The sequence below is a fragment of the Cydia fagiglandana genome, chromosome 1, assembly GCF_963556715.1.
Source record: "Cydia fagiglandana chromosome 1, ilCydFagi1.1, whole genome shotgun sequence".
Lineage (NCBI taxonomy): Eukaryota > Metazoa > Arthropoda > Insecta > Lepidoptera > Tortricidae > Cydia > Cydia fagiglandana.
The window spans coordinates 15338753-15366724 of record NC_085932.1 but is presented as its reverse complement, the minus strand read 5'-3'; the positions used below and the strand labels follow the sequence as shown (position 1 = coordinate 15366724).

The following is a 27972-nucleotide window of genomic DNA, read 5'->3' as shown; positions in this document are numbered from 1 at the left end:
CCCCTCTGACCGCAGACGAATGACATGTGCAAGCGAGCCAGGGCTATAACCGCGAAAATCGAAGTTCGCAAATTGCGGGGATTTTTCTCTATCACTCTAATTACGCCTTTGTTGGAGTAAAAGAGAAAGATCCCCGCAATTTGCGAATTTCGGTTTTCGCGGTAGCCGCTCAGCGCTATGCATTTTTTGAGCGATAATCGGAAATCGGGACGTGGGTCTGTAGCTTAGATTTGACCCACACCAACAGAAGTTAAATAAATAAAAGCTTGTAAAAATATGTGATAAAATGCTTTATTATATTATATAAATTGTTTTTCAATCTAACAAATGCTATCTTTATTAATGTAGATTAACTAAGCAGTTAAACAAGGATTTTAAATTTTAAGTATTAATCTTATGAAGTATTCCATATCAAACTACAGGTTTAACAAGTATTTTAGGGATAAATTAATTCAATAAAATTGAGAATGAGGTGAGACACCGAATTACTTCCCTAAATAAAATTATTGATTATTAGAATTTTATTTAGAGTAGAAGCTTGAATACAACACCCATTCGGAATGTTTGATGGAGTCCTGATTAGTACAAATATTAAATGTAATGCCAGTTTTTGTCTTTAATTGTCTTCAAGGAGTTTTTGACCAGTATTCACTCCAATCATTGACTCGATCAGAAACATCTAAAATAGACCAATTAGGGGATGGAATATCAGGAGCGAGCCAGTTGAAGTCATCAAGACAGTCCCAATTATTGCTCTTCTTGTCTAACAATGACATATTAAAATGCTTCTCTAAATCATCATACTTCAAGTTATATGGTGCTGTCCTAATCTCTGTGCAGTCTTCTACAATACCTTTACTTGTCACATGCAAATAGATATCACATTTTGTTGAGGTATGCATTCTCAGCTGCTGGCATGCCACAACTATCTTGCAGTTTGTACATTTTTCTAAAAAAACGGAGGAAGTTACGGGACCCGAAAGAATAACGCAGTTATCCAGGTTATTCATGTGCAGTGTGCCCATGACACCTTTTAAACTAACTGTGCAATTTTTCAGATTGCGCAATGTCACATCCCTTTGAAATAGTTCATCGTTTTGCAATGCCAATATTTCATTTTCCTTTAGATCAAATCCAAAAAGTTTTTCGTCCCATTTATTGCTGTCTGTCTTTCCTGCGCCATCCTGTTCATCCGCCAAGTTCTGCTTCTGATTATCCGATCTAGGCAACTTCTTTTTAGTGAAACCAAATTTTTTTCTTGGTACATATCTGTCTTCTAACTCATAGCATTTAGTTTGTAGATTTTGAACTATTCCTAAATATTTGCGCATGTTAAACTCCTTCAAGAACAAAGCTGATGTGATTACATATTTTTGTAGCTCATTTATTTCTTTTTTAATATTGTCAAAGTGAGATGGGAGAGTTTTAATGTCTAATGTGGGTATTTGGGAGAGCAAGTCTTCGATGTACTCTGATTTTATTTTGAATGCTCCAGAGAAATAATCTTCGTTTTCGTTACAGGCGTCAACTTCTTCTCTGGCCTTGTGTGCCTTGTGAAGCTTTTCCAGTCTTTGTGCATCTCTTCTGCTTAGTCTCTCTAACACTGTGTTCTTGTCATTCATTTTTATTTCTTTATTAGGTCCTCAATTTTCTTATTAAGCTCGGAATCTTGGTTTGTCGCGTCTTTCAATACAGCTAAGGTTTGATTAGCTAATTTTCTTGTATCAGTGTGCTTCGATTCTTGATCATACTGTTAACAAAAAAACAGGTATAGAATTTGCTACAAGTATAGATGGACTTTTTTAATACAAACCTATCGGAATCTAACATGTCAACAACATTAAAACTCACGTTATTTAAATAGGAAATTTAAAAAATTAAAGACTAAGTATGGGGTTTTATTAATCACCTGCAAAAATTTACGTTACGGGACTTAGAGGGGTGAATATATCAGTCATACTGAGCAATTTTTATTATGGCACCAATACCAAAATCGCGAGAAAAAATTACTCTCCCATACAAAATATCAACATCAGACCAGCCAAAGTGTATGAAACAGCCAATTATTTTTTCATGTATTCATGGTTGGTCCCATAGTAAAAATTGCTCAGTATGACTTATATATTCACCCCGTAAATTATTGCAGGTGACTATAAAACCACCCTGTATTATGACTACAATTTACATACACAATTATTATTTAGGATGATCCAAGATCAAGTCCAATTGTAATAATGAGTTAATTGAGGTTATTTTCACTAGTTACCACCAAGTTGTTCTCATACCAGTGGTAACATTTGAGACGAAATAAGTAAATAACTGCGAAAAAATGTCCCAGTTGTTACCACTAACACTGTTTGGTACGTAGATGTATTAGTATTGAACACTAACAAAATTTTGGTTGTAAATATGTACTAAAAAAATACCACTGTTTACATTGTTCATAAAATCATCATCTCATCTTCCTCATGATTTTTGGACGATTTTAGGGGGGGAGGGGGGTCAAAAATGGTCAAAAAACGATGACGTAATTTATGGACAGCCCCTTATTGGGATTATAGACCGACCGTTTAAATGAGTCCTCGCCTGCGCGGTACGGGGGCGACGGGGTGGGACAACTAAGGGTGGCGGGGAAGGTGTACGGCGTACGGGGCGCACACACCTTCCCCACCTCCCTTAGTCACCCTACCCCGTCGCCCCCGTACCGCGCAGGCGAGGACTCATTTAAGCGGTCGGTGTATAGTCCGGTTTTCTCACAATGTGTTCCTTCATCGAAAAGCAAAACTGGTAAACATCAAATGATATTCGCAAAAAATAATATTAAGTTGTTCCTAAAATCCAAACAATTTTCAAGCAGATCAACTCAGTTTTGTTCAAAGATAATTTCATTGTTATAAAAAAAAACTAGTAGGAGTCCATTTTGAATATGTACTTAATCATATTTTTTTTTCTTTACATGAATCCATGCAAAATTAATTTTGACAAACACAATGTATGCAGTGATAATTAGATTCAATTAACAGTATTAATGTAAATTATATGATGAATGTGTGTCTACAAATTTTGAAAGCTACATGAACAAAACATCACAATCAGACCATAATAATAATATAATGACCTTCTTCAGCAGTTCTTCATTAGGTTTGGCCACTTTGTACAAGGCATAGCCAAGCCCTCCGAACGTAACCACCCAGAAGGAGGCCCTAATAGCAATGTCCATCTCACCGCTAGATCTTGCCCTCGTTAGTCCACACCTTGTAGTCAAGCTCTCGGGTCTTGTGGTCGGCAATCCGTTCACCGAGTTGGTAATAACCTTCCAGAACCCAGTTGCAGTTCTTGTGCATGTACAAACGAAAATCTGTGTAAAGGAATACTTTTGCTGGTTAAGCAGAAAGACACAAGCATACTGATTTCTGTTATTGTATGTTTAAAGACATTGAATTACGGAACCATAAACCTAGTAAGCTAGGCTTTCATCATTGGTAAAGGACAATTGTATACAATATACCTACTTAACAGTGCAGTTATGCAGTGCGTGACCCATATGGCTTATGATCGCACACTGTGGAGACGTAGCATACATGGTCGCGATCCTCAGCAATGAGGGACCGAGGAAGAAGAAGAAGATACCTACTTAACACCTTCACTGTGATAAGGAGTCAATAGACCCCATGCAAAGTATGGTTATTATGGTGTTGCTTATTTCGTCGAAATTGAAATTTTCTATGTCTCACCCCCTTAAATTGTTCTGTTTGACTAATTTCAATTTCGACGAAATAAGCAACACCCTAATGGTTATTTACTATTTACGAGTTATACTAATTTCTGCAGCAAGGTGTTAAATGACATACAAAAATAATAAATGAATAGTTATTTGTTTTACAAGGGGGCAAAGTTGTTGTTTAACCGCTTGTGCTAATATTGATACCCGAGCAAGCGAAAGATTCCAAAATTGAATCTTAGTTTCCAAAGTTCGAAAAATGGAATCTTAAGCGTTGCGAGGGTTTCAAAGCACGAGGGTTAAACAAAATTTGCCCCCCGAGTGAAACACTAAATTTTTCACCACACCAATCCAAAGCAAATATTAAATGTAAAATATCAAATAAAATCCAAATGAATTTTATTAAATATTTATCATCCAAAATCGTCATTTAAAAGTCAATTCTACAAGCAAACATAAGAAATCGACTCAAAATTTGCATTAGATTACTTTGCCTCACATGTGAATAAAATGCAACTTTGCTATCAGTTTTTGAAGTGCAAAGTGAGCCTTTCCGAGTTGGTGTGGTGAAAAATCTATTAATTACCCCAGTTAAGTGACACCAAAATGGTAATGTTCGGTTCTGACTCATCCATGATCAAATAATCAAGATAAACATGCAAAGCTTAATCCAAATAAACATAACACTACTGACCAAGACAGTTGATATAGTAATAAAGAATATAAATATGATAACGAAGATACTAAATGAATGACCCACATAAAAAGGTAGTGATCACATGTCGACAATTAACTCCCGAATATACATTTCTCCTCCAATAAACAAACTTAAATAATCTCATAATAGTAGAACAAAGCATAAAGTTCCAGATTTGTAACATTCAAATAAAAGCTTACAAGTACAAATTAAATAAAAAAGAACAGAACTTGCCTCTTTCCGTATTCAGCTTAAAATACACTCCGTACGACACAGCGATTCCAAGTGCTTCCAGAATAAATACAGCTTTCAAAGTTTTACCGATCCACTTAGAGTAAGATGCAGGTTGCGGCTTTTTTACTAGCATAATATAAAAATACAGAAATCGTAAATGATTTTCTTTTTATTATCGCAAAATTATTTGGATGGAATAAAAGCGAAACGAAGAGGCCGAGATGAGATGACGTAAAGATTTTTTTTTTTAGTGTGTTTGTGTTGCCACTGCCTTGCCTTGCTAGATAGTTTTTTAGGGGCTCTACAGACCTCACGATAATTGTATTCAATTTGCGTTACATCGCGGCACTTGATCGACAACAACATAGCATGATCAATCATTGATTGTTTTTATATATTTCACGAAGTTTCCAACCGGAAGCTTGAAGCTTTTTCACTAAAGCGCTAACCGGACTTCCTCAAAGAGCACAATCGACATTTCTAGGACGTAGTGGTTATATTCTCTTTGATTTCTAGTTGAATTTAGGTGTAAATAGTTATTTGTACAACAAGAGATCAAAGTTTGATATTTCTTCGAGTGCTTATTTTGAGTCCCGTGCAAGCGAAAGATTCTATAATAGATTCACGAGCGTAGCGAGTGAATCTAATTTAGAATCTTGAGCGTAGTAAGGGATTCAAAAGCGCACGAGATGTAAATAACTTTGATCTCGTGTAGTACACAAAATTTTTCACCCTAAGCAGTGAGAACATACCTAGAGGGACAGAGATAATAGAACCCAAGTATATCGAACTTGTATTAGACCCCGCATGTTGAAATGACATTTGACTATAAAGGTCACTTGAATGACATTTTGTCTCACTCAGTGAGCAAAATCGCATTTTGCTCACTAATTTTCGTGTTTTAACCGTGGTACCACGGCTTTTGTACCACAGGGGACCACGGGTAATTTTTTTTCCCCGTAGACCCACTGCTCCAGTTTTAAGTTATCTTTTTGAATACGAAACTTTCCGTGGGCCCACGGGTCATTCCTCAGATAATTTATTTCCCCATAGACCCACTTCAATTTAAGCGTAGGTTGGAAGGTACGAGTAGGTATTAGGTTAGGTTCGTTAGGTAGCTTCAGATGCCCAAAAAGACCGCGAAGCGGGGCTCCGTCTAGTTACGTTGTGAAGACAATGTTTTTGGAGAAGAAACACTAAATTTGCAATTTGCTTACGGCAATTTACATAACGTTTCACGTTTGTAAAATGACGACGCCGTTTGTAATAATTAAATGTAAGATAATGTAATAATTAAACCTACCTATATAACCTTCCAAATATGACAAGGTGGTCCACGGGTAAGATACAGTTCTTTTCAATTACCCGTAGTCCCATTTTGGTGCAGTGGGTCTACGGGGAAAAAAAATTACCCGTGGTCCCCTGTGGTACAAAAGCCGTGGTACCACGGTTAAAACACGCTAATTTTGTCTCACTCAGTGAGCAAAATGCGATTCACCTTAAGAAGCAAAGTACCCTTGTTCTAGCTGCTGAGGTGAAAAATATATTTTGGCAAGCCATTTTCGTCAGTAGAAAAGGCAGCAAATTAAAAAATAGCAGCCGCGAAGTGTTGTCCTCCCAAATACATTTTGAATTTCACGCCTTTTTTACTCACTAAGTGGGTTTGCCAGAGGCCCAGAGGGCATAAAACATTAAATATTCTTGGCAATTTGAGATAATAAAGTACTTTTACAGTACATAAATATGGTCCTATTTTCCCGCACTAGTGCGTGAAATAGCACTTTTGGTGCGTATGTCAAAAGTTTTAAGGACCATATGCACTGTAAAACGTTGTACGATACACGTACGAATAGGTAATTCGCAACTCGTGTCGATTTAATACATTCCCCTCGGTCATGTTTTAATTCATCGCCACTCGTTTCTAATTTCCTCTTTCCGCACTTGTATCGTAAATAACCATTTTACATTACGTTTGTGAATCGGAAAACTCAGCCCAGCTATCAGGATCAGAAATTGCCCCCTTTCGAGAGGAAATAAAGAATAGGTGAAATTACAACTCATTCATTGTGACACACACTTGTTTAATTAATCTCTGTCGGTAGACATGAAATTGTTTTAATTTGGCTCAAATTAAGGTCAATTAGTTGAACCACCAACTTTTTCCTGGAGCGAGTCGTTGCTGCGTTTCGGGCTCCGCTGAAACATAGAATTAAGTTAGTAGGTATTATAAGTACAAGGCGATAAATATAATATCTGCCAGTGCCAGTGAAGGGATTCACTGCCCTTTTCAGCTGAATTTGACTTGGCAGACTATGCATAGTAGGTATATGTACCTTGATTTACTTAGAATCAGATCATGCTAACTTTGCACCGATTTTCATAGCCCCTATTGTGCAAGTGTTATTTAAAACGTCGTCACGTAGATATATATATATATATATATTTATACTTAATGATTAAAAAGCAAATTTATTCACCTGTCGAAGTTTCTTCACAGTCTTCTTCGCACAGTTCAAAGTTGTATTCTTCTATTCCTCTACAGATTTCCGGTACCTTCTCGTATTCCTGAACAAATAACATAAACAATGTAATAAAATAATACTAGTAAGATGTGGGACTTTAAATGCGGAGGTCACGAGTTCGAAACCTACGGCTACTACGAAAAACGAAAATGAAAGTTTCGTTATCTCCCTCCCTATCACTATTGCATATTCGACCGATGTATGGTCAACTGTATGGGGTTCTTCTAAAGCTTACACTCCGTACAGGTTTTTAAAAGATCGGCAACGTGTATGTAACACCTCTGGAGTTGCAGGCGTCCATAGGCTACGGTGACGGCTTACCATCAGGCGGGCCGTATGCTTGTTTGCCACCGAAGTGGTTTAAAAAAAGTTTGTTACCTCTTCGTCCCCATACTCGACGGGGTGGTTGTTGACCAAGTGGTACCGCTCCCGCTTGTGCTGCCCTCTGCGCTTGCCGCCCTCGCAGCTGGCAACGCATTCGTCCCAGTCGCTCCAAGCCGACATGGGACACTCCGGTGATGATTCTGGATCCGTTACTAACGATGTTTCACTAAAAATTCAATTTTTAATTTCATTGTAAAATGGCGCATTTACACTGCGTCGATTCTGGATCGTTCGCCGCAGCGTCGGTAGATAGGTATAATCAGTACTTATATATAATCTTCTATATATATAAATGCAAGTGTCCTGACTGACTGACTGACTGACTGACTGACTGATTCATCAACGCAGAGCCGAAACTACAAAAGCCAGAAAGTTGAAATTTGCACACCAGATTGCATTTATAAAGTGTACAAGAGATAAGAAGCGATTTTGAGAAATTCAACCCCTAAGGGGGTTAAAAAGGGGATGAAAGTTTGTATGGGGTTAAAGTTTTCTTTTAAGCTAGGAATTTGAAACTCCGTAAAGAGATATATTATTAAAATAGAAGAAAACTAATTTCAGCGTTTTTGAAAATTCATCCCCTAAGGTGGCGAAAAAGGGGTTGAAAGTTTGTATGGATATCAAAAAATTTTTCGAGTGGTGGACTTGAGTTTTTGTATTTAGGGATATTATTAGAAGACAGGAAAAGCAATTTCAGCGTTTTGTAAAATTCATCCCCTAACAGGGTTAAAAAGGGGTTGATTTTTATTCCATTACAAATGCTTTGAAACTTCTTACAAAGGCATAATAGCCGATTACAAAAAAAAGTGATTGCAACGTTTTTGGAAATTCAACCCCTAAGGGGGTTAAAAAGGGGATGAAAGTTCGTCTGCGGGTGCAAATTTTATTTTAACCTAGGCACTTGAAACTTTCTAAAAAAGTATGAAATTCAAAAACAAGAAAACGAATTTTAGCGTTTTAGAAAATTCATCGCCCAAGGTGGTGAAAAAGGGGTTGAAAGTATGTATGGATATCAAAATTTTTTTCGAGTGCGGGACTTGAATCTTTGTATTGAGGGATATTATTAGAAGACAATAAAAGTAATTTCAGCGTTTTGTTAAATTCATCCCCTTATAGGGTTAAAAAGGGGATGAAAGTTTGTATGGGGTTAAAGTTTTCTTTTGAGCTAGGAATTTGAAACTTCGTTAAAAGATATATTATTAAAATACAAGAAAACTAATTTCAGCGTTTTTGAAAATTCATCCCCTAAGGTGGCGAAAAAGGGGTTGAGAGTTTGTATGGATATCAACATTTTTTTCGAGTGGTGGACTTGAGTCTTTGTATTTAGGGATATTAGTAGAAGACAGGAAAAGTAATTTCAGCGTTTTGTAAAATTCATCCCCTAACAGGGTTAAAAAGGGGTTGAAATTTTTAATCCATTAAAAATGCTTTGAAACTTCTTACAAAGGCATAATAGCCGATTACAAAAAAAGTGATTGCAACGTTTTTGGAAATTCAACCCCTAAGGGGGTTAAAAAGAGAAAGAAAATTCATCTGCGGGTGCAAATTTTATTTTAAGCTAGGAACTTGAAACTTTGGAAAAAAGTATCAAATTCAAATACAAGAAAACGGATTTCAGCGTTTTAGAAAATTCATCCCCCAAGGTGGTGAAAAAGGGGTTGAAAGTTTGCAGTGGCGTGCAGTGGAGATAAGACTTAAATCGGGCTCTAGAAGAGTCATTCTTGAAGGAATGTAACGCAAACTATAAAAATCGGCAACTTTTTTTTTGGTCATTTTGTATGGACTGCCTACCCTAGTGCCTACCTTTTTTTGTATGCACTGCACGCCACTGAAAGTTTGTATGGATATCAAAAATTTTCCGAGCGCGGGACTTGAATCTTTGTATTTAGGGATATTATTAGAAGAGAATAACAATGATTTCAGCGTTTTGTAAAATTCATCCTCTAACAGGGTTAAAAAGGGGATGAAAATTTGTATGGGGTTAAAGTTTTCTGTTGAGCTAGGAATTTGAAACTTCGTTAAAAGATATATTATTAAAATACAAGAAAACTAATTTCAGCGTTTTTGAAAATTCATCCCCTAAGGTGGCGAAAAAGGGGTTGAAAGTTTGTATGGATATCAAACATTTTTTCGAGTGTGGGACTTGAATCTTTGTATTTAGGGATATTATTAGAAGACAGGAAAAGTAATTTCAGCGTTTTGTAAATTCATCCCCTAATAGGGTTAAAAAGGGGTTGAAAGTTTGAATCCATTACAAATGGTTTTGAAACTTCTTACAAAGGCATAATAGCCGATTACAATAAAAAGTAATTGCAACGTTTTTGGAATTTCTACCCCTAAGGGGGTTAAAAAGGGGATGAAAGTTCGTCTGCGGGTGCAAATTTTATTTTAAGCTAGGAACTTGAACTTTTTGCAAAAAAAAAGGTATTAAATTAAAAAACATGAAAACGAATTCAAGCATTTTTGAAAATCATACCCCAAGGTGGTGAGAAAGGGGTTGAAAGTTTGTGAGTGCGGAACTTGAATCTTTGTATAAGGACATAGGTACCTAGAGAATACAAGACAAGTAATTTCAGCAACCAACATCAAAATCCACTTGACTTAAAACTTCATACAACTTGCTAAAAAAGAAAATTACTTAATTTCAACATTGCTTGGATATGAAAAATATAGGTACTAAAGATGTAAAATGTTGAAGATAAGATTCCACGCGGACGAAGTCGCGGGCAACAGCTAGTACATGTATATACAAAGTCGAATTAAGCCTCTGCATGGCATTTGCGATGACAAAGTGTGGCAATGTTATCATATTAGTGGTTTGGAAAATTCATTCCTTAAGGGAGTTATAATGGGCTTGAAATAGTACATTTCGATGCTAGTGCGGAAGGTATGTGACATTTCCGCACGTGTATCGAACGACGTTTTTTAATACAGTTGCGAAAAAATAAGAAAAACATTGTTAATCGTACACTAAACAAAAGTGGTAACAGTGACAGCTCGGTTAAACGTCGCCTTTAAGTATATTATATCTATGGGCGTTTGGCAGCTATTCCGTTCCATTCAGTCAACTTATTAAGAACGGAATTTTCAATATTGAATATTAAAAACTAAACGTGTTATAATGATGAAGAGCTAAATAATTAAATATGAAATATGTAATATTTTTCGTATTCTTACATTAACGGTAGGTTTTTATGCTGATTACGACGTTTAAAGGAAACTAATATTAACACTCATCAATAAGTAGTCGTGAATTGGAACAAGTATAAATTTAAAAAAATTGGAAAAGTAAAAAGCACTAGTTCGAGATAACCAACTTTCCGCACGCTAAACAGCTACGTAAAGTAGCACTTTTTGAGCAACTGTATTAAAAATATTTTTTCAATGAGACACTTTAAATAGGCAGTAAGGCAGTATTATATACTCGTATTTTTTGTACAAAGTTCATGAAGAATTACATGAACACCGATGATGATGATAATGATTTGGTCTCACCTGGTACTGGAGACAGTTGTTTTTACACTCGATTCTTTATCTTCTTCTGGAACAAAGTTGTTAAAGCTTATGGTTTTTTAAAGTAGGTAAGTCATTTTAAGAACGTAATAATGTCAGCAAACGTAATAATAAAAGACTGTAGGGTCACGTAGGGTGATCTTAGCTGAGACAGGGTCATTTCGACTGAATTGACCGCGCAGATTCTTACGAATAGAGCCATAGTCTTGAATTTTTAACATTTAAAAGTAATATTTTCTGTTGATCAGCAATGGACTACGCATCTTACCTTCTTCCTTATCTTCTTTTTCTTCTTGTTCTTCAGTGTTGTCGTTATTGCCTCCGACTTCATCCTCACCGGATGTCTCAGTCTTGTTTTTCAAGCAGTCCGGAGTAAGTTTAAATGTTCTTATCAGCTCGAAGCGGAGCTTCGCGAATGGCTTAGTTTCTTTAGGAGCGTTTTGGAATTTTACATTGCCTATCGCCTGAGGAGGCATGAGGTTGTCGTTCGCTGACTGTAAATTTACATAGAATACCATTTAATAGGTAATTAGGTAGGTACTATAGTACCTACCTAATTACCTATATAGCTGAATGTCTTCGTCTAGCCATTTGCGGCTAGAATACTTTCTCAGAAGTAAAGGCAAGGAAACGTAATATAATTAAAACAATAATTGACTGCATCAGAAAACTGAAAATCCTGAACCATTTTTCTAATAAGGTAAGACGTCTGAATGTTCGTCAATGTTCGAGTCAAAAGCTCACAACTCTCACAAGTCGTCTTTGAATTTATAGCAAAAGAGGTGTCTTGTTATATATCGGGCATTCATATGTGTAGGTATTAGCATATCGAGGACTGAGACTTACCTTACGCACCCGGCGCCCAAGAGTACCTAGCGTAGTTCACACTTTGCTGTACTAAGTTATCCTCCCAAAATTTCATGGAACTCGAATATGTTGTACCTAAATACCTAATTGTAATTCTACCTATACTTGATAGGTACCCTAGCATTAGGGATGTTTAGCGTTATAAAGTAAGACTTACATTAAAGTCCGATCCCTTGTCGGTTCCCGCATCTAATGGATAGAGATTATATGTTATGTTTGGTGTCCACGTATTTGGATTTCTCGCGTTACATAGTTCTAGGTTGGATGCCCCTAGGAACCAGTCTGGCGAAGGCAGGATCGCAGTCACTACCGACACAAGATGGTATTTCTGGTTCACACGGAATATCGCGGAGGTGGCTGCATTTGTAGTGCGGGGCCTAGTTGCCTTGATTATGCTTCGAACACTGTTGCCAATCTGAAAAGATAATTTAATTTTTAAACTATGACTAAATAAAATAATACAAAAAGTGTTAAGGCTCCTCTACACGTTGGCCCAACCTATTGGTCCAATATGTTGGGACAACGTGTAGAGGGGGTATTGGTGTCGGTTGGCTTTTGGCGCGCGGGTTGGCGATGAGTTGGCCGCGGTGTCGGTTTTTCGGCCGCATATCAAAGGGATTGGCCAAGCGATTGCGGTACGCATCTACACGTGGCACGTGGCCCAATCGGCAGTGCGTGCTCGGACGCGGTCGAGGGTGGACGTTCATGCTTTTTGTGTTTTTTTTTAATTAAAAATGACGAATACGTGGCCGCCCCACGAAACTATAAAATTTTTAGAGCTATATAGGCGAGAAAGCGTAATATGGAACCCCAAACATAAACACCACAAGGATAAAAATAAGGTAAGAATATCGTTTTACTTATATGTTTGTACAGTCAGCAGCAATAGTTGCTAAGCTGGCTAGGTGTTCAAAATGAAGTTCTATTGCGATGGATAGATAACATCCACCATCTTCTTCTACGCCATTTCTTTTTAATTACTTTATTATTGTGCACATTAAAAAAAATGTTGGTACGTGGCGTATAAATAAATTGCTGCCGCGGCTAATGCTTCCACGTCCATATTGGAAACCGGTCAGATCACAACTGAAATTCGCCATCGTGTAGTAGTAGTCAAGTTAACCTTCAGTACCTTTTCCTGCATATCCAACTCCAGCACTGTAGTATTCCCCTGTTCAGCAAGTGTTTTAACTCCCTCGGAAGCCTCTTTGTTGATGATAAATATTTTAAAATTTTTGTTATGTGATGCTCCCACTATATCACTGAATGAGGGTGTACTCGTATTAGACATGGGGTATAAGGGACGGTGGGTGTTATAAGACCATAGGCCTTCGAATGTTATCTGGGAAAGAAAAGAAAAATTCTGTTAGGAACAAAGGTTATCTCCTATAATCATAAAATTTTGTGTAGGCAAAGGCATGCATTTTAACCTTCGAGCAACACCGGCTTCCGACACGTCGGAAGGGAGGGGCCCAAGCGATATCTCACCGTACAAATCTTTCTGCCATTTTTCGCGGGGGGAAAGGTGCACACAGTCGCACTTCTCACACACTTACATACAAAATCCAATCTGTAATGACGACACAAATACATAGAAAATGACACACGTCAAAGACAAATCTTGCAAACCTCGATCTCTTTTTGTGTACGGATGAGTGACTAGTGTCACAACACGCACACTAAGTATGTCATTGTATTCTGAGAGATGAGAAGTCGGATTTGTCGCTCGACCGATCCGCAATTTGTTCTGAGCGAGCAAAATCGATAAATCCAACAATTACTTGAGACTAAAATATAATAATTGTTTTTAAATGTAATTAAACGTATGATATGTAAAAAAAAAAAATTACATGTGAAATGTAACACTTTCTTTTTGTAAATTTGATGTCCCTGACCTCTTTTTATAACAAATAACCGAGCAAACAGGCATTTTTTGTGCAGCAGTGTTCACGCGCGCGTCTGGACTCGGTCTAGTGAAAAATCCAAGTGCAACTAGTTTTATTACCCGCGCTAGATTAGATTGACGCGCTAATCTTGTACCTCGGCAGAGGGGAAATAGTGCGAATGCCGCCTCCCTTCCGTGTTGCTCGAAGATTTTAACAAATCAAGCAAGCTTTTCGACAATTCGTTTCTAGGGGAATCCTTTAATTTTATAGGTTTAGGGACAGATATGAATATACACTATATCTGTGGGTTTAGGCATCAAAAGTTTCAACTGCAAATATAGATAGAAAGCACACCTTATACCTGGCCTCTTCACACACGGAACAATTAGGGCTTTCGTCCGGTGGCATGTCTTCAAGTTTGCGTACGTCCTCGCACACGCGTCGCGTCAGGCCGCTGTAGTACATGTCGTTTCTGATCGCCACCATTGCGTGGATGGTCACGCAGTCTTGGCCCTTGGGCGGAGCTTTCCATTTGGCCTCGATAAGATGATATTTGAATTAAACATTACGAAGTGAATAAAATAGAGACACTAGCGAAAAAGTAGTCAAAGGTAGGCAACCGATATACACCTACATTAAAAATCTCTAAGGCAAGCCAGGGTAAAAATATTTTTCCAAAGTTGTAGGAATGCTTTATTATTCCAAAGTTTATATTTTAAGTTTATAAAATACATATGTATGTTAGTCTGTAAGGTATTTGTAATATGGGCCTTGTTGCCTGAATTAAATATCTAAATAAAAAAATAAAAAATAAAAAATTTACACTACGAAGTTGGAGATCCTGGGTTCGATTTGTGTCTCGGTAAGGGTATTTGCTTGTGCATATTCTATAGCGTCTTCCTTCAACGCTAGAGAGAGGTATAAATTCATACATACATACATACATACATCACTGGCTCAGTGACCCAAAGAGGATCTTGGCCTATGACACAAGAGAGCGCCATTCTGCCCTATTCTGCGCCACTTCACGCCAATTGGGTATTCTGAGGGCGGACAGGTCTTTTTGGGCTTCGTCACTCCAGCGGTATCTGGGGCGCCCAGACCGACGTTTTCCCCCCGGGTGCCCCACATACGCTCTTCTCACAGCACGATCCTCCACCATCCTCTCCAGGTGACCAAGCCAGCATAAATTCATACTTGACATCAAATTACCTGCACGATATCCTTAGGTACCAAATTAGTCTGAATTACAGTGTTATTGGGACATTCTCGGTCTCCAAATTTGGTCAGCGGATCATCCGGTAATAACTGACCAGCCAAATAAATCTTCGGTTTCCTTTTGTTGTCAGGATTTTCTGCACTGTGCCCCGTCAACCAAATAGTGAAACCTATGAACTTGGCTTTCCCGTCATTAGATTTAAGGATAACTAAAACATAAATTAAAGTTTAGCTTAATGAACCTACAGTAGAATCCTTGTAATGACATCGAAGGGAGGTGACAAACACGTCATACTAAGCGAATGTCATATAAAACATAGTTGTACCACTTATTAGTTTTGTTATGTTTTCCAAATTAATGTCAAATTCCTTTGTGAGAAATAAGTTTTATTAAACTCTCGGAGTAATTAACAATGGAGCCGCCATTAACAGGCGTTCCCCTCTGTCGAAAATAGGCGGCCAATGGTCAACCTCATGTCAACCATATGTATGGACTGACGTTTATCTGACATGACGTACCTATACATTTGATGTGCCCCTCCCCCGCAAAAAACGGTAGACTATTTTGTACCGAAAATTTTAGACATGGCGTCTCCGTTGGTTATATCCTCCAAGATTAAACTTGTAACAAATATCAACTTGTCACTGAAGATCAAAACTAAAATACCTTACACGCCACGAACGCACCAAACATCCTCGCAGGGAAAGACGTGGTGACGGCCACGAAAACCAGCATAAGTGTCAGTATAACCGGACATAATTTCATGAAAATGGGATTTTTCGGTCATAGTAAGCGATTTGTCACTATAAGCGAAGTCATCTTATCCGAATTTGTCACTAAGAATTTTATATGAAAACCAAACTTCGCACAGTAGGTAATTACGTCATAGTAAGCGGTTGGTCAGTATAAACGGCGGAGTCATAATAAACGGATTCTACTGTGTCTACAATATTTAGTATATTTAAAACAAATTAAGCAATTAGTAGGTACATTATAAGTACAGCCTACAGGGTGTTATTGGTGTTAGTAAGTACATATAGTATAAAACTTTACCGGTGTAGGTCCCTTCTGGTACGTAATTTTCAACAGGAGGATTAATATCGATTATATAGCGGTCATCAGGAGGCAAAGCGGGCGTCTTAATACCTAAAGGTATTCGACAACTTTCGTCGCATAAGACACTTTGTAAAAGTAAAGTCATGAAGAAAGGAAAATCTGAAAGCCGAAATAAAAAAAATCATGTCGATATAAAGAAATCCATGGTTAAGTCGTGTTTTTTTCCTGTTTTGCTTTCTTTTTTGTACAATAAAGTGTTTTACTACTAATATAGGTACTACTTTTGAATTTGGCATTTATTTATATATTAGATTAATGTATCAATTGCATATAGTCCATTTTCTAAATAACTCGACAATCTGAAACTTAATAAAAAATAACTGCATTCCCGTTGCCAGGGAGATTTTGGGATTATACTGAGCAACTTTTATAATGGGACCAATCCCGAAATCGCGAAAGAAAATGGACCAGCCAAAATGTATGAAATAGCCAAATTTAGTTAGATAATAAGTAAAAGTATTTGAATTAATTCAATTCGATATCATAAAAATTTTAAAACATCTACAATATCTACATCTTAATTAATTTTGAGTTAGGTCATTGTAAGAATGAAGAAACAACCTAATTAAATAATAAATTTAGGATTACATAAATATCAATATATGTAAAAAGGGTAACAAATTACTTACCGATACTGAACGAATTATGCATTTCGGAAACCTTTTCGTATGCACTTTTGATCACTCGTTGTAACCATTTGAAAGGACACCACACAAATGCCGCATGACACTAAATATAAACTCCTTCATTAGCAGCATTACATTGTTAAACTGTAATGTATACTTTATCGTCCGCATCCTCATATACCTAATGAAGATCCCTTCTGTTCTGGTTACTTGCCGATGTTACTCATACAGTATGAATCATACTTCGAGTCAAAAGAATGGAGATGGGATTTTGGATGTTCTTCGATTATTTTTTTAAATAGTTAAATATGCATTTTTTTACTTATAGGTATTGACTGGTCTTGAAATTCATATAGGAAAATTATTGATAGTAAAATACTATTACACTACTTAAAACAGTTTAATATTTCTCATACAAAACTAATATATTAATACTTAAGCGTAAAATATTATTTTACTGACGATGTTTATATATTATATAAGTATATGGAAAGCAGTAGGCAGGTAGGTACTTATAGTGAACATACATACTTATAGTTCTTTCTTAAGATTTCTGATTATTACTTAAGAGCTCTTCCAAGAATTCGGACTTTGTTATATGTATTCTAGATTCTAGCTATAATTTTTAATATGTTATCTTACCTAAATCTAGTTAGAACATAGTTTACAACAAAGATCTGATGTTCTTATTGTTGAAAAGTTCTCGTTTTCTTGAGCCCCACGGGTGTCCCGGGATTACCATGTTCCGTCTACGTTCAGCTGAAATTATAACAAATAGGTATACCTACGTTTTAACTACATATCAGACGATCTACCACGAAAAACAAAAATCGAAATTTCTTTATCTGCTTCTCTATCGAGTCTATCTATTGGAGTTATTGAGATGCAGATAAATACATTTCGTTTTTCTCGGTAGATCCTCAGGTTTCTTTCTTTTTTATCAACACAATACATCTCCTCGTCCTTTTTCTTTTGTATTTTTAGAATTAAGTGATTTGTTTCAACCTTTTTCATATTTTAGTAAAATTTACAGCGTGAAAAAGTCTTCGAATTCAGCTAGACTTTAAATAAATTATTTCGGCTTTTTTGTTTTACCCTGTACAAAGTTAAAAGTATGTATATAAAAACGGCATGATACCTAAAGCTGTAAACTTTTGTCGTCCCAAATTCATAATGGTTGATAATTATGTCAACTCTCTCTCGAATATCTAAATAAATAAATAAATAAATATTATAGGACATTTTTACACAAATTGACTAAGCCCCACGGTAAGCTCAAGAAGGCTTGTGTTGTGGGTACTCAGACAACGATATATATAATATATAAATACTTAAATACATAGAAAACAACCATGACTCAGAAACAAATATCTGTATCATCATACAAATAAATGCCCTTACCAGGATTCGAACCCGGGACCATCGGCTTCATAGGCAGGGTCACTACCCACTAGGCCAGACCGGTCGTCAAATAATACTGTATAAAGCCCACAGCCGCCAGGCGGGGCGCGGTACATACCAGTTACTTCAGTCCTTTCCCCTTCTTCCGTACACGGTTCCTCACATTCCATCCGCTCGAAATCCTCGAAATGGGTCTTGCAGTATGTTGGAACTTCTTTCTTGCTTGGATGTTTTTCCTAGGAGGAAATAAATTCCTGGATATATCAATGAAATGGGTACGTCACACTCGCTAATATTGGCTCCATAATCTATAAGAGTTATGCTAACACTAATATTTTTGGCAGATAGCAGGTCAAATTGTCACACTTTTATGTAGCACATAGGTACCTATTTTAATGCAAGTAAATTAATTTTATGTTAAGCAGAATTATCACTCAACGATAGGTAAGTAAAGTAACACAATGCAATTATAAGTAAAGAAAAAGTTGAAAAATTGCCTGATTCGGGCGAGACTCGAATTCTACCGCTCTATCAACTAGTCTAGCTAATATATATGTGACGTTTCACGGCAAAAGGTACCTTATGGCGACTGGCGTTTGTCGTGGGACGTCACATATGTACAAGAGACAACGATTTTTTTTAAATTCAACCCCTAAAGGGTTAGAACGAAACTTCTATAACGTATTATATTATAATTTTTAAGAAAAAAAAACCGACTTCCATGGGGGCCGATGAAAGATTATTGTAGATGGTACACTATGTAGAAAAGGAGGTAAAACCACCCACTTTTCTACTAGCATTTCGCTTCTGTATAATGGCTCCTCTACAGGATGGGCCAACGCCGGCCACTGCAAGGGACGCAGCCATGCGGTAGAATGAGATAGCAATATCACTTGCTCCCTCTAACGCATAAATGCGTCCCTTGGAGTGGCCGGCGTTGGCCCATCGTGAAGAGGAGGCATGAGGGTCGTAGTTCTAGCCTAACCTAACCCACTCCTCAGATAGCAGTTCGGTTCTGTGCGGATCGCAGTTCGAACCTAATCAAACCCACTTTTCAAGCAGCATTTCGTTTCTGTAAGGCTCGCAGTTCTAACCTAACCTAATCCTTGTTCGGTTCTGTGAGGATCGCAGTTCAAACCTAACCTAACCCACTTAATGGCGCATGCCGTGCGGTGTACGGGGGTTTAAGCGGGAGGGGCTAGTAAGATTGGCATCATCGTACTTTATACCTACATTAATTTTATGATAGGTAATCATAGTTGTTTATTTAGTTAAGGTATCATAGTGGTTTTCTGGGTCAAGGTCCGGGTCCGAGTCCGGGTCCGAGTCCGGGTCCGAGTCCGGGTCCGAGTCCGGGCCCGAGTCCGGGTCCGTGTCCGGGTCCGAGACCGGGTCCGAGTCCGGATCCGAGTCCGGGTCCGAGTCCGGTTCCGAGTCCGGGTCCGAATCCGGATCCGAGTCCGGGTCCGAACCGGATCCGGGTATGAGTCCGAGTCCGGGTCCCAGTCCAAGTCAAAATCAAAATTCGTAATCACCAAACGTGTACCATGCGTCATTGAAGAGTTCTGTTCTGGTCATCATCAGCAGTTCCACTTCATCAAATGCGACAGTTTTTAATGTAAATGCTTGATTTTATGATGAAAATACAAAAAAATCTATACGTATGCCTTTAATATTTGTGGAGTTCCCTCGATTCTTTATGGATCCCATCATCAGAACTCGAGCTTGACAAAAATGTGGCTTAAAAACTTAACTTGCTTAACGAACATAACGAAAAGGAAAAATCGCCAAACGTGAACTATGCGTCGTTTAAGAGTTCTGTTCTGATCATCATCAGCAGTTCCACTTCATCAAATGCAACAGTTTTTAATGAAAATGCTTGATTTTTTTATGTAAATACAAAAATCTCTATACGCATGCCTTTAAGATTTGAGGAGTTCCCTTGATTCCTCATGGATCCCATCATCAGAACTCGAGCTTGACAAAAATGTGGCTTAAAAACTTAACTTGCTTAACAAACATAACGACGAGGACAAATCGCCAACCGTGATTTATGCGTCGCTGAAGAGTTCTGTTCTGATCATCATCAGCAGTTCCACTTCATCAAATGCAACAGTTTTTAATGAAAATGCTTGATTTTCTGATGTAAATACAAAAATCTCTATACGCATGCCTTTAAGATTTGAGGAGTTCCCTTGATTCCTCATGGATCCCATCATCAGAACTCGAGCTTGACAAAAATGTGGCTTAAAAACTTAACTTGCTTAACAAACATAACGAAGAGGACAAATCGCCAACCGTGAACTATGCGTCGTTAAAGAGTTCCGTTCTGATCATCATCAGCAGTTCCACTTCATCAAATGTCACTTTTTTGGGTGTATATGCTTGATTTGTTGATAAAAACCCAAAAATCACTATATGTATGCCTTTAAGATTTGAGGAGTTTCCTCGATTCCTCATGGATCCCATCATCAGAACTGGGTTTTGACAAAAACGGGACCAATCTGTATGCATATACATTCAATCAAAAAAAGAATTTTCAAAATCGATCTAGTAATAACGGAGATATGGAGTAACAAACATAAAAAAAAATAAAAAAAAACATACAACCGAATTGATAACCTCCTTCTTTGAGATTTGGAAGTCGGTTAAAAACAGAAAAAAAAGTTACTTCAGCGTTTTTGAAAATTCATCCCCTAATAGGGTTAAAGGGGGGATGAAAGTGGGTTTAGTAAAATAAATACACGCGGACGGAGTTGTTGGCAACAGCTAGTATTAATAAATATGAAAAAAAGTGGGCAATAAATTGTTAAACTCGTTAATTTTATCCGCTGGTACTACTTAACTAGTGATTATATCAATTTACCTAATCATATGCAAAGATTTTTTTACTTACATTAGGGTCATACATCTCGATTGGCAACCCATCCACCAGATGGTAGCGTTCCCGCCATTTATAGCCCGTGAGCGTACCGTCTTCGCAGAGACCTTCGCAGGGGCTCCACTCCAGCCATTGCGTCATAGGACATTCCTCTGTTGATTCAGGATCTTGATCTAGAGGTATCTCACTTGAACTGGAATGAGACATCATTAAAAGGAAACTTTAATAACTCTGGTCAACAATATATTACCTAATATTCAAGCAGTTATGTAATTTAGTACCAGATGCAGAGCAAAAAGAGAAATTTATATGCAAGGGTGCATACCACACTCTCTTGATAAGCGTACCGTAAAAAGTTGCTGTTCTAGAGAGCAATAAGGACGAACAAAATGTAGGTACCTACCTAACCTAAATATTTTCGTAGGTAGTTTTGGGTTTTTATTATCTATTCTCTTAAAAACATAAATACATACCTAATTTACAATTTGCACAGCGTTGACTTAAAAAAGTGACATATATAAGTATTCAAATAAAAATGGAAATGACCGTGTGTTAAACTACTTGAGTAAATAAAGTTTAGGAATACAGAACCATGGCTCACCGGCCGTGTTCGTCGCTAGCTATGTCAGGGTTTTGATACCTGGAGGGCTCGTCGGGTTCTTGACTTTCGGAATCGGTTTTCTCTTCCCCACTTTCGGGTTCCTTAGGCTTTTCTACTTCTTCTTCATTTTCTTCTATATAATAAAAATAGGATAAAGCTTTCAAATTATCCATTGGGCAACACAAATATTACGCAAAATACTACTTATCGAAGTAATAAAGTATCTAAACCATTGCCTCAGAACCAAGATTATTATACATAATTATGTCCTTTCGTTACCATAAATGCTTCATTGGGTATTAATTAATGGGACTGCGATATGGTCGCTGAAATTATATCGGTACCGGTTTGACTTCCCACTCTAAATTACCTATTTCAAATAAAGCGAACGAGCCCTAATACTGACCTGTGGATTCTTCACATTCTCGTTGGTACGTTCTTATTAATTGGATACGGATCCTTCCAAATGGGTGGACATCCTTCATATCGATTCCATAGAATGGTGAGTTTTTGTCGTATGAACTCATTTGGACTCTACCAATGGCGTCTTGAGGATATGTCTCTATGTTTGGGGACTAGAAAAAGAAGTCCAAACAGATACATTTTAAGGACCTTTTGATTCTTACGATTTTATTACGTATCAATCACAACCACGGAATAGTCAATGGGTAACATTATGGTACTTATACTATTATCCAAATGAGTTTTTATTTTCCACTGTAACATGCAAAATTTGTGGAGTCCACTAGTCGAACACAATTAAAAAGCAGAAGGTCAATACGGGTAACTGTGGCATAGAGCTAAGTGTGGCTGATCTTCACATTGGAAGTGTTTATACATTGATTATTGTTTATACATTTGCTAACAATAAACACTAATCGATTTACATGCCACATTTACACGTATTGATCTCACTTAAAACATAATTTTGACTTAACTCTTGACTCGAATGACTTGAGGTCATTAAATATATTTTATTAGAATTTTGGCTGTTGAAGTATAGCTTACCTCATAAGATACTCCGCTATCAGTCCCAGCATCCCACGGATACAAATTTAGTTCTTTTTCTTGAAGCCAGGTGTTGTCTTCCTGACACAACTCAAACCTGGTCACTCCTAGGAACCAATCGGGAGACGGGTACATCGCTACGGCGGTGGTGATCAAGTGGTTGACTTTGTCGGCTCGAAAGAATGCGTGAGATGGATTGTCCATCTTTTTGTAACCGTGACCTTTTGCTTTGATAATTGTCCGGACGCCATCACCAATCTGAAGAAATATTATCGTTATCGTATACTCGTAAGGCTTGTTTTAACAAAAACTTCAGCATACAATTGTGACGATCAATGAGCACTCCTAATGATAATAACAAGACGACTTCATTGTAAGGAACCCACATAGTTAGTTACGACTGTTAAGAGTAATAATTATGAAGGCACATTGATTTGATAATTAATCTGCAAACCTTTTCTCGTATCTCAGCTTCTAACTTGCTACTGTTGGCATGCTCGGCGAGTTGTCTCAGACCATCGGAAGCCAGCTCCCCAGGCGCCCAAAGCACGAAATCAGTCGCATGAGACGCCCCAATTAAGTCACTATAGCGCGGCAACCAGTCGCTTTCTGGGTATAGTCGCGGATGAATATTACGTGACCAGATACCCGTAAATGTAACCTAAGAAAAAGAGAATACAAAGTTGCCGATCAGTTGAACATGCCAGGTTTCATTTCACATAAACCCACTTTAAATATTAATCCAGCGTCAAAGCTAGTGAAGTGAGAGAAACCCCGTAGCAATACGACACGGCGGGCTTATGCGAGCCTTCATGGTTAAAACTGGTGGAAAGAATTCCAAAATCTGATAATCAAACTATGTAACTACTTGAATGCCTTACCGCTATATAATCCATTCGTTACACCTTACCTGATATTTCGCCTCATCACAAATGTTACATTCGTAGTTAAGGTTTGGAGACACATCATCAGGTTGGCGCATGTCCTCGCACAATTTACGAGTCAGCGGAGCCCCGTCTTCAAACCAAACCTCCTGGCTTTCTGCCACCATAGCTCGGATGGTCATGCACCCGCTGCCTGCTGGAGGAGCTTCCCAATAAACCTGTATGTTTCAAGTGAGTCTCAATTTAAGTAAACCTGAATTTAAAATTCTCATAATAAAGAAGAGAATATAATTCCAAATAAGCATGTACTTACTTCTACAGAAGATTTCGTATTATAGCTGGCTTGCTCCACAGAATACAAACAGCGATCACTATATTTTCCTGATGCTTGGCTTTGGGGTCTCAGTTCACCTGGATTTTGAGCCAACATCCTCCTTGGATTCCTCGGGTCCTGCTTTAAATCGCCTTCAGCCGACAGCATGAACGCCGTGAATTCAGATTCATCGTCCGTTCTTGTAATTTGAATAGTATACACTTCTTCCGGTAGGTACGTATTGTCAGTGCCGATAATATTTAACTGAAATCGGCCATCCGAGGGAGACGCCAAAGACGTAGAACCGTAAGGTCGACGATCACAACGAAAACTTGTAGTAGGCTTCAAAAACAGTATTAGCAAGAGCAGAAAACGTGCAAGTCTCGTTTGTGACATTCTGCTATACCTATATCTGAAAAAAAAACCTCTTAATTTTACTCAACCGATATATTGAATAAAATTATAGCAATTTTAACTAACATAATACACTCAGAACTCTAATATGATGTGTTTTTCAAGACTGCGTAACGATTCAAATGAAGACAGTGGGACAGGACTATGTGGGACGCGTCGACGGATATCGCATATCCTACCCAATTACTTAAGAACTCGTCTTAATCTAAAGGGATATATTACATACACTCTGTAGCTATACTTCATATGTAGAATACATGTTGATTATAATTACTTATAATATAAGTTATATACAGTTCTAAAGAAAATATGTAGGTACTTATTCAATAGGTACATAATCATTTTAGACCTAGCAGTAAATCGTGTCTGAGCCGAAACTACAAAAGCTAGACAGTTGAAATTTGCACATAAGGTTCCATACCTATAGTGTACAAGAAGTAAGAAGCTATTTTGGGAAACTTAATCAATATTAAAGGGGATTAAAAAGGGGATGAAAGTTTGTATAGAGTTCAAGTTTTCAAGCTAGGAACCTGAAACTATTAAAATAAAAAAAATAATAATTTCGGCTTTTTTGAAAATTCATCCCCATCGGGGTTAAAAAGGAGTTGAAAGTTTGTACCAGGACCAAACTTGTTAGTAAAGAAATAAATATGAAGCTCGTAGAATTTGACCTACGTGTATTATAAATTATAATGTTTATCCAGTTATATTTTTTTGTTTTTCAAAATGGTTGCAATCACGAATATTTTGTACAAAACACATAGTTAAGAGTAAAGTCAGCGTCACAAGTAAAATAGATGATCATTTGTAGGTAGATACTATTACTTACCTAATACATTCATCTGGATACCTACAAAGACTTACGACATATGAATGAAATATATATCTACTAAGAGTATAAAAATTACAATAAAAGTGAAGTAAAACTATGTAAAACCGGTCAAGAATTTGTCGTCTATGTTTGATATTTAAAATACGACGAAAAAATATTGGCTTTATCAAGAAATGGTTTTGATGTGCCCTATAACTCCAACGATAGGTACCCTACAATGTGTATGTATGTAATGTAGGCCCTACATTACATACATGCAGTCCCTACATATCATAGAGTTAAAGCGAAAATAAATTCATCCCCACTTTATAGTCCGTTTTTTTTAGCATTAGAAAGAACTTCGCAGAAGTAAGCTTGTGGTTCCAAATCCGGCACTTTTAGCGGTAATAATTTGAAGTTAATTATATGTATTGACCATGCTACATTAGACAATTCAATAATTATTAACAATTAAAGAGCCTGATAAATACTGCACGCTTGCTTCTGTGGAGTTCTTTCTAATGCTAAAAAAAACGAACTATACGTGTAGATTATTCTTTTTTATAGTTTATATTTTATCACTTTGTTTGCGTGATTAATTTACATAATCATGCCAAATTGCACATTTCTAGCAGTAACGTTAACGTCAAGCCGAGTAGCCTTAAAGCCTAAACGTTAAAAACCTTAAATTGTTAAATAGTTATTTTTTTCTAAACTTGTTGACTGTACATGATTAATATATTCAAGTGACGTGACAAAGTGCAGTTTAATTGCTTGTCCGGAATGCATAGCTTTGCACGTAACAGTATATTATATGGTTGTAACAGTATAAATGGTTATGACCCATTGCATATTAAAGTCTAAAACCAAAAGTATTGACTATTAAATAGGTATCTTACCATTACCATTACCTAACTACTTACATGATATTGGTATAAAAACTTAATACTTACAACAGTTACAACTTCAGCATTTTTTTTCAGAATGGAAAAGAACCAACATTCATTTTTCCACGAAGAACTCGCGCCATCTCACATGCCGAAACAGATAAAGAAACTGCTAAGCAATAGAGTTCGTTTTCAGGAAGTCAAGACACGAGTTAAGCTTAGCCCAGAACAGATTGTACGAAAAAGTTTACAGCAAGTATTCTTTGAATACATGATTAATTCTTCTTTATGTGGTGTCCGATTTCTTGTTGATACAACTAAGAGCAAAGCGGAGAAGACGATGTGGTTTGCCATGATTGGATGTGCAATTTTTGGCTTTTTCTACTTTGTGAACAACGCGCTTCGAGCCCAGAGTGATCAACCTGCATATATGACATTAGAAGATCCATCCCTTCCAACCAACGAAATTATTTTTCCAGCCATTGCAATTTGCAACCATAATCGAATAAAAAAATCAGTTGTTGCACATCTCGTCGATGTTTTGTACTCTCACGATAACACAACATTCTCCAGCAAAGAAGAACTTTTTGAAGTAGTTACGTTATACGGCTATCTCTACGATTTTTCTTATTCCAGAAGAGCGGATATCATGAAGTATAATGTTTTCCTTGAAAAAATTGAAAATATAGTGGACAAAGCTGAAAATATTAAGAAAAGTAACATATCGGAATTGATGCTTTCGCTAACTCCGACCTGTGACGAGAGTTTAATTAAATGTAGTTGGAAAGGAGTGGTTCAAGATTGCAATCGTTTGTTTAGAACGCAAATTACCCAATTCGGCTTCTGTTGCACATTTAACTACTACAATACTGAAGCAGGCAGAAAGGCAGAAGACCCTGATGATCCTCTAGATGAGCCTTACATATTGAAGGATCATGAAGCAGGGCCCTACTACGGCCTCACCCTAGCGGTTAACGCAAACACACACGAATATCTTTACACAACACGTCAAAGCTACGGTTTCGACGTACTATTCTTTGATCGATACGATTATGCTGATCAAACTGCAGGCGGGCTAGTCCACAGAGTAGCATCATTAGGCTCCCAGTATGATATGGAACTCCATCCCTACGCTTACTACTCGACATCAAACATAAAACGATTTCCTATTGAGAAAAGACAATGCAAATTTGCTGATGAAATGCAAAATGAGTACCACAACCATTATAGCTTGAGTAATTGTCTAGTGCGGTGTAGAATGAGAACTATAGAGAGACTCTGCAACTGTGTGCCTTTTTTTCTGCCAAGAAGGAGTAACGTTTCAGCATGCACATTGGAAGAGCTGTATTGTCAGAATAAATACAGTCAAAAACTTTTATTCGTATATCCTCCTGAGGATTTACCAGGTTTAGAGTTAGAACGGGAAAATTCTCTAAACTGCCCTACATGCCTCGCTGATTGCTCCGTTACAAAATATAATGTCATTAGCAATAGATTATTGCGAGATAGCACAAGTGAGTTCGCCAAAGATCTTGATTTAAATGATCACAATATATCTATAATCCGTATATTTTATCTTCATCCTACATTGCCACTATTCAGAGAGGACGTGACGTATCATTGGTATGAATTAATCAGTTACTTAGGTGGGCTATGTGGATTTTTTACTGGATTTTCTATGATAAGTCTGGCTGAATTCTTTTACTTCATCTTCATACGTCTTTGTTACATTTTAGTTGAAAATTTTAGACGATATGGTTAATTTTCGTGTGCCTATATGCTAGAGTTAGACCAAGAAAAGTCGGCAACGATTTTGATATCATACGCAGGGCAAGTGTTATTTATACATCATAATTTTATAGAAGTTTGACGTTTAAAATAACACTTGCACTGCGTGTGCTATCAAAATCGTTGCAGACTTGTCTTGTTCTAAAGCCCCCTCCAGACTATGCGCGTGAATCGCGGGCGAAGCCGCGAACGCGAGTGT

General features: G+C 37.3%; 4 protein-coding genes across 8 annotated transcripts; 1 reads left to right on the top strand and 3 right to left on the bottom strand.

The window, feature by feature from the left end:
• Positions 1-277: 277 nt before the first annotated feature.
• Positions 278-3358, bottom strand: LOC134665962 (tubulin-specific chaperone C). Of its 2 annotated transcripts, XM_063523029.1 has the most exons (3): positions 3119-3220; positions 1657-1750; positions 278-1597 (listed from the first exon to the last, which is right to left on the bottom strand). In XM_063523029.1, the coding sequence occupies exons 1-3, from the start codon at positions 3218-3220 to the stop codon at positions 627-629; spliced, it is 1167 nt and encodes a 388-aa protein (XP_063379099.1). In that variant the 3' UTR covers positions 278-626. The 2 variants fall into 2 exon arrangements, with proteins under 2 accessions (XP_063379099.1, XP_063379092.1); XM_063523022.1 differs by lacking the exon at positions 3119-3220 and adding an exon at positions 3226-3358 and having other exon boundaries at positions 278-1750.
• Positions 3228-16895, bottom strand: LOC134663748 (spondin-2-like). The gene is made up of 11 exons (XM_063520261.1): positions 16789-16895; positions 16097-16258; positions 15037-15251; positions 14179-14361; positions 13071-13280; positions 12096-12353; positions 11340-11565; positions 11054-11099; positions 7553-7724; positions 7130-7217; positions 3228-3358 (listed from the first exon to the last, which is right to left on the bottom strand). The coding sequence occupies exons 1-11, from the start codon at positions 16808-16810 to the stop codon at positions 3228-3230; spliced, it is 1713 nt and encodes a 570-aa protein (XP_063376331.1). The 5' UTR covers positions 16811-16895.
• Positions 16896-17166: 271 nt separating this feature from the next.
• Positions 17167-24406, bottom strand: LOC134665670 (spondin-1-like). Of its 4 annotated transcripts, XM_063522612.1 has the most exons (10): positions 24354-24369; positions 23874-24285; positions 23587-23778; positions 23131-23337; positions 22677-22934; positions 22075-22243; positions 21669-21801; positions 21083-21260; positions 18305-18422; positions 17167-17544 (listed from the first exon to the last, which is right to left on the bottom strand). In XM_063522612.1, exons 2-10 carry the CDS (start codon positions 24267-24269, stop codon positions 17450-17452), a joined length of 1746 nt encoding a protein of 581 aa, XP_063378682.1. In that variant the 5' UTR covers positions 24270-24285; positions 24354-24369; the 3' UTR covers positions 17167-17449. The 4 variants fall into 4 exon arrangements, with proteins under 4 accessions (XP_063378682.1, XP_063378706.1, XP_063378699.1 ...); XM_063522636.1 differs by having other exon boundaries at positions 21708-21798; positions 23874-24406; XM_063522629.1 differs by having other exon boundaries at positions 21708-21801; positions 23874-24405.
• A 1483-nt stretch (positions 24407-25889) lies between these two features.
• On the top strand, positions 25890-27914 carry LOC134670860 (sodium channel protein Nach-like). The gene is made up of 2 exons (XM_063528679.1): positions 25890-25988; positions 26082-27914. Exon 2 carries the CDS (start codon positions 26083-26085, stop codon positions 27745-27747), a length of 1665 nt encoding a protein of 554 aa, XP_063384749.1. The 5' UTR covers positions 25890-25988; position 26082; the 3' UTR covers positions 27748-27914.
• The last annotated feature ends 58 nt before the right edge of the window (positions 27915-27972 follow it).

Excerpts from the sequence above, each read along its gene's own strand:
- LOC134665962 (XM_063523029.1), bottom strand. The coding sequence starts at position 3,220 with ATGGACATTGCTATTAGGGCCTCCTTCTGGGTGGTTACGTTCGGAGGG. Across the intron at positions 1,751-3,118 it reads ATGAAGAACTGCTGAAGAAG|TATGATCAAGAATCGAAGCA; the intron begins GTCATTATATTA and ends TTTTGTTAACAG. Across the intron at positions 1,598-1,656 it reads AAACCAAGATTCCGAGCTTA|AGAGACTAAGCAGAAGAGAT; the intron begins ATAAGAAAATTG and ends ACACAGTGTTAG.
- LOC134663748 (XM_063520261.1), bottom strand. The coding sequence starts at position 16,810 with ATGCATAATTCGTTCAGTATCG. Across the intron at positions 13,281-14,178 it reads GTGAAGAGGCCAGGTATAAG|ATAACATTCGAAGGCCTATG; the intron begins GTGTGCTTTCTA and ends TTTCTTTCCCAG. Across the intron at positions 11,566-12,095 it reads ACAAGGGATCGGACTTTAAT|TCAGCGAACGACAACCTCAT; the intron begins GTAAGTCTTACT and ends GTAAATTTACAG.
- LOC134665670 (XM_063522612.1), bottom strand. The coding sequence starts at position 24,269 with ATGTCACAAACGAGACTTGCACGTTTTCTGCTCTTGCTAATACTGTTT. Across the intron at positions 23,338-23,586 it reads GTGATGAGGCGAAATATCAG|GTTACATTTACGGGTATCTG; the intron begins GTAAGGTGTAAC and ends TCTTTTTCTTAG. Across the intron at positions 18,423-21,082 it reads TCGAGATGTATGACCCTAAT|GAAAAACATCCAAGCAAGAA; the intron begins GTAAGTAAAAAA and ends ATTTCCTCCTAG.
- LOC134670860 (XM_063528679.1), top strand. The coding sequence starts at position 26,083 with ATGGAAAAGAACCAACATTCATTTTTCCACGAAGAACTCGCGCCATCT.